The 11,541-nt window shown below is 37.4% G+C and overlaps 1 protein-coding gene across 2 annotated transcripts in view; it reads right to left on the bottom strand.

The window, feature by feature from the left end:
* Positions 1–2,234: 2,234 nt before the first annotated feature.
* Positions 2,235–11,541, bottom strand: part of LOC144634538 (polycystin-1-like protein 2) — a 38,377-nt gene continuing 29,070 nt past the window's right edge. Inside the window, exons 16-20 of one of the 2 annotated variants that reach the window (XM_078493519.1) lie at positions 7,961–8,197; positions 6,007–7,091; positions 5,454–5,712; positions 4,388–4,556; positions 2,235–3,987 (exon numbers count right to left, since the gene is read on the bottom strand). In XM_078493519.1, the coding sequence (XP_078349645.1) occupies positions 2,339–3,987; positions 4,388–4,556; positions 5,454–5,712; positions 6,007–7,091; positions 7,961–8,197 (3,399 nt within the window). In that variant the 3' untranslated portion in view covers positions 2,235–2,338. Of the gene's footprint in view, positions 3,988–4,387; positions 4,557–5,453; positions 5,713–6,006; positions 7,092–7,960; positions 8,198–11,541 lie in introns of those variants that run through there. The other variant, XM_078493518.1, reaches the window with a different exon arrangement.

The raw sequence follows: 11,541 nt of genomic DNA, 5'->3' as shown, positions 1-11,541 counted from the left end.
CAGATGCGAAACGTTATCCAGGAAAGATGGTATTGAATAATTAACTATAGGTAGTTAGTATCCTGTTCTGTTAGCTTTGTTTGGCTGTCGCTTAACATTTATCGTGTCGTGTTTTCCTGCTATTTTTTTCTTAAAATATTTTTGTAACATAATTTGGCTTTAACCTTGGAGATTGTTCCACTCGCCGTTTTTATTTATTTTAAGTTTCTAAAGAACGTCCTAATTCCAAAAATAAAAATATAGAAAATTCATTTAAAGTGCACCTGTGATTAGCCAGTTTCAGGCGATCAGTCAGGGTTACTGACACGGCTACGAAATGAAAACGCAAACTGCTCCTCCGCTGGGCGTCTGGCAGCTCGTTTATCATTTCACATGTTCTAGGATTTATCAGATGTCGTTTATTCTACTGTCATCAGTACTTATCAGAGAGCCTGCAGAAGGCTAAACCACTAAATAGCAAAATCAGAAAACCCGCGAGTAAGAACCTAACATTTATAACCTGTTAGGCTAAAATTCGCAAATAAGACCCCCTTTTTATAAAAACCTATTAAGCCTAAAATTTGGAAACAGGTACTGATTTTTTTAAAATTGATTAAAAATGTTTACAGTTGGGATAATACGTTCGGACAAGTCGTTAATGAACATGTACATAATGTGTTATGTTCTGAATGATTAGTGCTTCATTTTTACAAGAACACTTACGTGGCCAGTATGCAAATTTTATGCGAGGAAAAGGCCGAATACAACTAAAAGTTCAATTAGCAACAATCTCAATTTTTCTTTAGAAAATAAAAACCCATTAAGAACCTAAATAGCCTAAATTTGCGTTAACTACCAGTAATGTAAGAACCTAGGCTAACCTGGAAAAATTAGTTTCTTCCTCGCGGGTTTTTACTGTTTTCATAACTGTAAATACTTGTTCGCGTTGGCGTCATAGCTCCGAATTTACATGCTTTGTCACAAGCCAAATTACTAGGGCTTGCAAGTTCACGAAGAAGATTCAGTAGAGTGAATACGGACAGTCCTCTTAATTTAATCGGCGCCTCGCGAACTTTGTTCTTCGGTAACGTTCTTTTTGTCCGCGGTCACATAATAAAACGTCGTACGAATAAGTCAACGTTAGAATCAAGGGATACAAAAGCATAATAAAAGTGGTTGAAATTGGATTCACAAATGTCCAAATTGACAAATTCACCGTACAAATTAGTCCGGATTCTGAAATTGAGTGTTCTAAAACCAAAACAGTACAATACACTGGCCAATCATAACAAACAAAAGAAGCCCAAAGAACTAATAAGAACACGAAAAAAATACAAGTATCCGGCCCCAAGCGGGCGTAAAATGCGCCACCGTACAGAAAACATATGGCCGCAACTGGTACATTATTTTACTAATAATTATTCTTAGCGCGAGAAAACGCTTGCTCTGAAATCTTCAAACCCAGCATGAACAAGGTTGGTAGTACAGGGACGAATTCTACAAAAACATAACCTTTTATGTGCCCCATCGACTCTGTTAACTTTGCAAGGTATTTTAGTAAAATGTACGACCGCCATCTTTTTCGGAAAGGTGTTTTGCCCTTGATTGGCTGATAAGGCGGCGCAAATTTTTTTTCTGCAGTAAAACTTTCGACATTAAATTGAAAACCGCTCTAAAGCTTGGACCTTCTGTTGTTTACACGGTGAGCCGTTCGAAAAGTGCTTCACATCATACCACATCACCTTTATTTCACCTCGGATTTACAAGGATAGCTGTATAGCTAATATCTCTGAGAAAGAAAAGAAGAAGAAAAAAAATAATAATCAAATTAAATAATCAAATCGAACTCCTCTAAAACCTGTGAAGAGAAAACTGACTGTAATTCGTCGTTTAACGTGTTGGATACGAACAAAGGACAAGTTACAAATCTGGAGAATGTTGAAAGATGTCAAAAATCACAATCGTTCATCTCTGTTTAGCTGACAGTGATGCACGTACAATTGGCACTTCATTGATATTTTATCGTAAATTTATTTAACTGGTCTTAACCCCTAATACACCTCAAATGGTACTTGAACAAATGCTTTTCTAATCATGCTATTTAACTCCTACTACACCTCAAATGGTACATAATCATGTTAATACATTACAATAAGCTATCAATGTCTTGAGGCTACTTTTCTCTGTCCATGACCGCTCGTGTTATCGAATGTGTGCTTTACGTAGCGATATCAAAAAAGGTATGAGCTGTTTAAATGTCACTGCTAACTTTTTAAATTTTGAACACTAAATGTCTCAATACAGTTTTCAGAAAACTAAGAAATGTGTCTTTTTTGTGGACACCATACGAAGACACTTTTTACAGCCAACTGTCCATATGGCTAGACGTCAAACTGATTTCGGAGAGCAAAACGGGTTCATTTCCCTCCTCGTCTGTTTCCGATATTTCCGAAATTGTTGATAACGCAATGGAATGCAAAGGATTTGACACATCATACATAACGATTTCACTTTCACTTATTATAGAGGACACCTCATCGTCGCTCAGAGCTTCCTCTGAATTCCAGATAACATTACTGATAACTGCTTGATTCTTGCATAGGTCTGGTTCTGTTTTCTGATGCTTGACCTTTATCAAATGAACATAAGCCTCCGTTAAGGGGTCCTCAGCCAGTGTGGAGATTTTACGAGTGATTTCATCGAGGCAATTCTCTGCATAAGCGCAGTCGTCTTCAAAACTTATGTTTTCGCAATAAAGTTTACGATTCTTCCGTTTTTTCCTGCCAAATATGTTGGAAATACCTTGGGTAAAATAGCAAATCATAAAATCGGCTAGGTCGAGCTCATCTGACACAACATCGAGATTGTCCTTAACTTCTCCTAAAGCATAGTTCAAAATAACGATGAATAGATTAAGGAATAAGAGGGTCATAGAACAAATGTAAAGACTGGAAAACAAGAAGGCGAGGAGGGGATCAACTTTTGCCATCTGAAAATTGGGCACCGCCTTGCCAAGAAGAAACTCAAACTGAGAGATACAAACTTGAAGAAAGGAGGAATATGACTCCACCATATTTCCAAATGCCAACATACCAGACATGGCAAAGGAGCAGAAAATAATAACGAAAACTAACGAGAAAGAAGCCAAGTATCTTCCAGCCAACCGAACCGTTAGCGAGAGGAAAATTATTTGCCTGCTGAAGCGCAGAAGAGTCAACAACTTGAGTGTTCCTAAAAAGACAACAATAGAGAGAACAGTGGTTTCAATGTCTAGCAAACTTATAGCTTTGTGGAAGCTCACAGTAGCATAAAGGTTCTTGTGGAGTTCCCTTATGGTATCTCTTGTTGTCTTCTCTTGGATGATGTGAAGAATTACAGATGTCACAGACGTAATAATAAGGGCAATGGCGACCCAATTCCAAACTTGTTTGCAGTATGATCCTTTTTGGCGGCACATTTTAACAAGCTCAATAATGAAATAAGCGACGATCATGATAACAAGAAGAAGGCGACAAAGTAGAATAAGCTGAACTAAGCCCGTTTCCGTTCCATGCAAGTCCAGCACTTCAATTCTGGCGTACTTGAACACACCGCCAGTAGGTAGGAACTCAAAGAAATAGTTTGCTACCACCAAGATGTTTGTGTTACTATTGAAGACACTGAATTCCACGATTAAGGCTCGAGTCCGCCGATCGATCCATTTGTTTTTTCTTAGGTCTTCCATAACCTTCCGTGCTGTCTGTTGGTCGTACCCCAGATCAGCCACATAACCACCACCCCCATATGTTGCTCGAGGACTTATCTTTGGTAAGTTACCCATCTCTTCAGATGACTGATACCGCCAAGGCTTTGGACATAACGTCTTAAACAAGGAAGGGGAAGCATCATAAGGGAGATGTTTCCATTTGGGGAGGTACATCGGTGTCTTGTCCTCACAACTTATGGAGTATTGAGGGTAGCACACTTCTGTAACGTTGTAACTTTTCACAATCCTCTTGGGGCAGGAATCTGTTGGTCAAGAATTAGTAATTGGAAGTTATCCATTTTGTGAATTCAACGAATAGGCAATGGGCACATGAAAAAGTTTATACAAAATCAAAAAAAAAGTCTAAAATACGGACAGCAAAATGTCCAATGTTTAATGTTCAATACTTAGCACAATTTGTAAAATTTACAGTCTATCGATTTATTACATCGTTGTGTTTGCCATGCTGAATTTATTTTTGCATGATTATGCTAATCGTGAATGATGTGGACAAAGATTGCCTTTACATTGTCGTATTTTTGACTGTCAAATACATGACATACCAATCAAAAATGGAACATCTTTGCCACGTTAAATTTATGTTAGTATAATTATGCTAACCATGAGATTATGTGAACAAAGATCGTTTCATACGATACTTACCTTGTCGTATTCTTATCTGCCTTATTCGTGGCATGCCAATCGAAATAGAAACTTTGTCACTGATGTATGCTTTGTTGTCTTGTTCGTCACCGTTGTACCAGTTCGTCGCATAGATACCTGGAGCAAATATGTTGATCATCCAGGTCCAGAATCCTAAGGAATCGCTAACCTTAAATGGATAAAGTTAAAAAAATGGAACGTATCAGAGAGGGTTCAGCACTATCTTTTTCGTGATCCTGAATGTGTAGAACACTAAGAAATCACATAACCTGATAAATGGAAAAAAGAATGAAGTTGAAACGGCACTGAAAATAACAAGAGAAGGTGGTCATAACTATCTTTGTATATATAAGTACAAATCACTGCAGATAAATTAAAAAAAATCAACAAAAAAGAATGTTATCACAATAAGCTGTATAATGAATTGTTCGTTCTGTGATACGTTTATTAATAATTTAGTCATGTTTGGACTTTTGAATAAGTCTTTTTTTATGTTGAGTCTAGTGTACTTAATTATTACCTTGTTAATTCTGATGAAATATTTTCATGTAAATCGCTTCTAATTTGTCCGTTTTTCCAAAGCTATTTTTTTTGTTTGTTTGATTGTTTGTTTATGTAATTATTTTTATTTTAAATGTTATTAACTCAATTGCTTGTTAGTGTTACAACCCGCCCCAATTAGCTGTTGCTATTTTGCGGGTAGTAACAAATTAATATATAAAATTATGTACTCAAAATATGTGTGAATAAAAGAGAAGTGGAGCGGAGTTGATGAAATTGTACTTTCCGAAGTTGATTCCGACTGGTCATCCTATTTCGGCAAATCCACTTATCCGACGCTAGCTACTTTCAATCTCCTTTTGGTTCTTCCATGCAACCGATTTTCGCTATCGTCTCCCATGGGCCTATTCTGGACGATTTAGCTAAGATTTTCTCGTTAGAACCTCCCAGTTTAGGGTAAAATGTGTGCAATTCTTTGACCATGGACAGCACTAAGGCAAGAGCGGAAGAAACTTAAATTATTGTAAAATAGTTCATATGAACGATACGATGAAAATATACTCGCCTTTTCAGCACGTGAGAAAATTGCCTTCACTTCTTTACCCATCAGATAATAGTGATAATCTCGATTACCGTAACATATGATTCCCAACACCAAAATAAATAATATAAAGAAGGTTAACGACTTGAATGCTGACAACGTTTTCGTCTCGTTATCTCTGTACTTTTTGTACCATTCCAACTGTAATGGATCCGGTGAGGATCCGCTATAAATTTCAGGTGTTTCCTCATTCTGCAGAGACGTTTCCTTCTCTGTTGTAGCTCTGCAAGAGAAATTAAAAACGTGTTAAGGGAGAAGGTCTTTTTCAGTTTAATCCGTTGTCAAACTCCTAGTAGGGCTGACTGATAAGTGATATTAATATGTAAAGTGAGTGATACTTCACGTTGACGTTTGAATGTTTAGTTTAAATTATTGCCTTGAAAAAATCGCTAAAAACTAATAATATACAATCATTTTGTTTTCCCATGAACGAACACCGTTTTAGCCAAAAAGGCAACAAAATCCCCATAATAGTGTCCCTTTAAGAAATAAGCATGTGTCCAAAGTGTACTTATACCTCTTCCTTGATGAAAGTTTTGCTTTCGTCTTGTTTGCTTTCGTTATTATAATGGCCGCCACGGCAGCTAGAATAATAAGACGCACAGGTTGAATGGCAAGGATATCCATTGTTATAGACATAAGAATTGATGAAATCCATTCATCAGCTGTCTCTTTACCCCACATCAGGCTGTAGAAGAAAACAACTGTGGCAGAGGCAATGGCGGTCGCAAAACAAAGAAACCAAGCAACGTAAACAAAGATGTGGTGCAGGGGTTGGTCGTCAACTTCATTTTCATCCAGATCCTGTTCATGTCCAACTCTAGTGGGCTTACAGCAATATTTGTCGAAAGATGGCCTTGAGTTTTTGAAGATTGCAACGATAAGAAAATTGATGGGAGCTATTACCAAGCAACTCTGTATTGTTATTATGATTTGTCTCATCGAGACTTTCAGTGGACCGATTTTGATGGTGCTCTCAGCCTCACCGCCCAAGTTAAAAAACATTGCATTGGCCAGCATGGCGGTAAGTACAAGGCACAAACAGCACGTGACACGCTGTGCACGAGTGAAAGAGCTTGCGGGACGTTTGGTAACTGACGACATCCATAAATGACCTTCATAAAGTGTGCCAGACAATGTTGAACGAAACGCATCCTGAAATTTTGAAAACGAATTTGTCCTTTTTACCAAGAGCTTTCTAATAATTTTTCCGTCATCTCTTTCTGGAGAAAACCATTGATTACAAACAAATTTCCACTCATTACCATTCTCTTTACTCCTGATCACAACATAATCTAAAAACCAAGCAGGACTTTCTCCAGAGTTATCATGCCAGATATAAGCGTGGTGAAGTGTTCCAAGAGAGGTCGAAAGGGAAATAATGTACTTGTCGACACTGCCACGGGAAAGTAGAATTCGGGTGGGATCAAGGTTCCGAAATATTGTGATTGGTCCACTATTGCCAGAGCTACCGTAAAACACCATGGTAATGTTAGCTGTGGTACCACTGTCTGGCCACACGCCTGTACTGATTGTGAGCTCATATTGATTGGACAAAAGGTCACCTTCCAGGTTACTTTCCAGTACAATCTTGGGACCAAGCTTGTTAGGAACGAAGAAAAAATTGTGTTAAAGATTTCTAATCCAGGATCGTTGACCTGGTAGTAGAATATCCTATAAAGCTTTTGTCATTTAGCAAATGAGTTGATTTGTAAGCCAAGATAATCCCATTCCCGGCGGGAAGCGAATCGGCACGTTTGAATGGCGATCCGATTCGCGCGCGACTGTAATCCGACAACGGCCAATTCATAGAAATCTATGACCGCCGTACAGGTATTCGCGCGTCGTGCGCGATTTATGAACGAAAACGCCACCAAGATTTGACGCAAACCAACTTATATTTGCAGTACTTTAACCGCTGAAAACAAACTAAATTATCTTATATCTACCATTTTGTTTTCCTAAACGTTTGACACAAAAAGAGTTTGACTGCATGTTTAAAAATACATGTGACTGCTTGCACTGTACATAGACAGATTCGCTTCCCGATTTAACGTGGACGATATTAAAACCGGGCCGACAAATCATTGAATGTAAATAAGCCTTGAAGTGCACAGCCGGAAGATATAACAAGAAAGCCAACCCACCTATTCAGTTTTTATGTTTTAATAAGCAAAGTAATATTTTGCGTCATCCTTGAGGTCTTGGAGGATTACGTATGTGAACACCTTAATCAGTCTCCTGTTTCTTTTGTATACCCTAACTCTGATGATTCTCGAAATATCAAATCGAAATGTTGTCAAAAATAAAAAGTTTTGTAATTAACTTAAAAAAAAAACCTTCAGTATGTTTTATGTTTCATCTCCTCAATAGAAAAACATTCATAAGATAAGCTTCTCTAAAGCTTTGTAAATAATGTATAGTATTTTATACGGAGAGAATGATTCCTTGAAGGTTGAGCTTATCCTTACCTTAGCTTGATCTTTCCTGTCTGCTCTCTTGGCGAAGACGATAGCGATGACATACAACAAAAACACGAAGATGATTGTAAGCAGAACTCCAAAATTTCCAGTCTCATCAAGGTGGCTCAGCTCTTTAAAAACTTTATCTATATCAATCGGATTAGGTGCTACCAAAAGTCCTCCACCGAAAGATGTAAGGTGGTTACACAGGCATAGAAGATGATGTTTCGTGGATTGAGGGCTTACCTACAACACAAAGAACATAGTTTTCATTAGCTTTCATTGTCGCCGAACACTTCGAACAACATCCAACAAATGACAGTGTCTGTGGTAAGGCAGTTGAAAGGAGGAATGGCAACATGACAACGCACATATATATATATTAATTACGTTTTTAGTTAGGCAGGTTAGGTGTCCACAATTAGTAGAGGGGACTTTTCCCCTCAGCTACTACAGATTTGACACGATAATAAAGTTGTTATTATTATTATTATTATTATTATTATTATTATTATTATTATTATTATTATTATTATTCAGAAAGGCGACTTATCTTTCTCCTCGGAACACTAGCCCCTAGGGGCTTGAACATGGAATTTGGGTTTTAATTAATTTTCCCATTTTCAAGCGCGTCTACGCCATTACGCGCGTTAACACGAATGTTTGATTTTATCAACGGGTTATAACGACCATTTGCGACTGATGAAAAATATTGATACGTTATCTCAGTGATCTAGAAGGTACCTAAACGTTAGAGGTTGTAGTGCGTTTGAGCATGTTTGGATAAACTGCGACCTAAAATTCTATAAAAACATCAACAAAGCCCCATACAGGACTTTGTATCATAAAGTATTTAATTTGTCATGTTATTGGCAGTCCTGCACTAAGCTTAACACCCCGAAATCGAGAGTAATAAATTTGGGCTCCTCCGTCCCACACTAGGCTTTATTTACCAGGGCCCTACAGGTCAAAGAAACTGCCAATTTCCCTTTTTTGTTTCGTTTCCTCAGAAACGATACGGTATTATTTTGGCTTCGATGTGAACTATTTACACAGTGGGGGCTACTATCCAATCAGAAGAACGGTCGTAACCACAAAGTAAATACGTTTGACCGAAGGCAATTAATTTCGTAAAAACATGTTCTTCAAATATCGGAAAGATATTCCTCAGCATGATCAAAAAATATTGAGATTCGTTGCAAACAGAAATATTTGACGAATGCAATGGTTTTAAGTTTGATTAAAGCGATGTATTGTAAGAAAACTAGAGAAAGCTCTCGTAGCGTTTAATTGTTAAGTAAACATTCTAGCGATTTTCTGAAACGGAAGTAAATTTCCACCAATCAGTGTTTGCAAACTCAAACAAAAACGGGATGACTTATCGTGTTTGCTCGCACGGGGGCCTGCTATCCAATCACAAGAACGATCGTAACCACAAAGTAAATACGTATGACCGATGGCAATTAATTTCGCAGAAACATGTTCTTCAAATATCGGAAATATATTACTCAGCATGACCAAAAATATTGAGATTCGTTGCAAACAGAAATATCTAACGACTGCAAGGTTTTAAGTTTGATTAAAGCGATGTATTGTAAGAAAACAAGAGAAAGCTCTCGTAGCGTTTAATATTATTCTGAAACGGAAGTAAATTTCCACCAAGCAGTGTTTGCAAGCGCAAAGAAAAACGGGATGAATTGGCGTATCTCTTATTTGCTCGCACGGTAGAGCTTAAGTGCACTACAAAGAGAAGTGCATATTTGCAGGTGAGTTACAAAGTTTATTTCAATTCATGTAACAGAGGAATGTATAAATGTGGGAGATTGCCCTATTCTATTTGTACATGAAAATTCACAGCATTGTCAACGTCACAAACAGCGCGAATACACGCAAAATTGCGTGGGTTCTCGCGTGGATGTACCCGGAATTGCGTGATCAGTGTCACGTGCGTCGCAAAAACATTCGAGTCTGCACGGAAAGTTGAGGACGAAAAAGAAGACAGTCAAGTTCTGTTCAAAGTTCAAATTTTGTATGGACAGTATCGTATAGCAAGGTGTTCAACTGCCGTGTTGAACTAAATTCGTCTACTTAGTTGATGTAACGCTCAACATTAACTACCGTTGCAACTGCTGGAGCAGATTTCTGAAATTAAATTAATGATATAAACATTATTCGGATTATTCAAAGTCATCGCGGTCTGATCGAAACTCCACAGTATCGCCAAAAGTGCAGATCGTTATTATCAGTGTTACCAATGTAAGGCTGTTACACTGACAACAGAAGCAACTTGGTTATTCTGTGGAGATAATTTTATGTTTGCCGGAAGAGCGTGCAGCGCGGATCGAGCAAAATACAATCATGGTATGACTGTAAATACTTCTGGATGTATTTCAGCTTAATTGTAAATCCCGGTATACACTCTGTGTATGGTAACTTTTTACATTAATTTGTTTACGTGTCGAAGTTAAGTGACCACAGGCATTTGATTTGGAAGAAATGGCTTTGAAACAGTGTATTTGTGCTTATCTCTGTTCTTGTCGACCAGGGTTTTGGTTTGTCTAGAATTTTGCATTTATTTGATTTGAAAATGTGATCAATTTAGAGATTTATATACCTCACGATTTTTGTCAAAAGATAATAATTTCATAATAATTTCTGTAGTTATTTTTTTCTTCATTGATGGAACATTCAAAGTTATGCTATAAAGTGCCATTTTTAATTTTCATTGGATGAGTAAAAAAGGTGAAGGCAAACTCCCTTTATTTAACTTAATTTGGAGAGAAAAACACATGCTATTGCTATAAGGAGAAATGTTATGTGTTACTTGAACTCTGCCAAACTGCAGGAGGACTGAGTTTGTCTCCTTTACATAAAATGGACAGTAGGTGTTAAATGGGAAGTTACTACTGAATATGAAGTTCTTTTCATTTTCACTCGCGCAAAAATTCCATACGCCAGGACCTCCAAATTAAAATAAACCCCAAACCCACCTCTCCTTTAAAGTTAAGCTATTCTCACCCTTCCGCAATCTGGAAACGAAACACTATTTCTTTTTGAAATAGCTGCTTGTTGAGTCTAATGCTTGCGTGCGCTTTGCGCATGCGCATTAGACTCTTTGTTATATGAAAAAAGCTGTTAGCAATCCCAAGGGAATGGTTCGGGATCGATAATCGTTCGCTGTAATGTAGAAAACAATGATCAGCTGCAAGAACGGACTCCGTACGGACACGCACGATTAGTTTCAATTAAAAACAGCCAATCAGCGACACGTGTTCCCACGCATAATTAAAAGTTCTTTCTCAAGTCACGATTATTCAACACTTGAACAGGACGAAATAATTTTCCAGTTAAGACATTTGTAAGCTTTTTGTGAAAATAAATCTTCGTTTTCAGTTCAGTTAAGCACTTGTGTTTTCGTCTTGCTTAAAAAGCAAGACGTCTTTGAGAAAAAATATTTCGACGGCGACTCGCGTTTATTTACACAATGCGACCAAATATTTATTTTGTTTTAAAACATAGAAAACTTTACCTCGGTTTTTGTATTTAAGTCATTCGAATTTTGACCAATTTTTTCTTTACAGTGCAAACAA

The sequence above is a fragment of the Oculina patagonica genome, chromosome 13, assembly GCF_052425735.1.
Source record: "Oculina patagonica isolate OP01 chromosome 13, crgOcupat, whole genome shotgun sequence".
Classification (NCBI taxonomy): Eukaryota; Metazoa; Cnidaria; class Anthozoa; order Scleractinia; family Oculinidae; genus Oculina; species Oculina patagonica.
The sequence above is the reverse complement of the archived record's forward strand: the minus strand, read 5'-3'. Positions and strand labels throughout refer to the sequence as shown.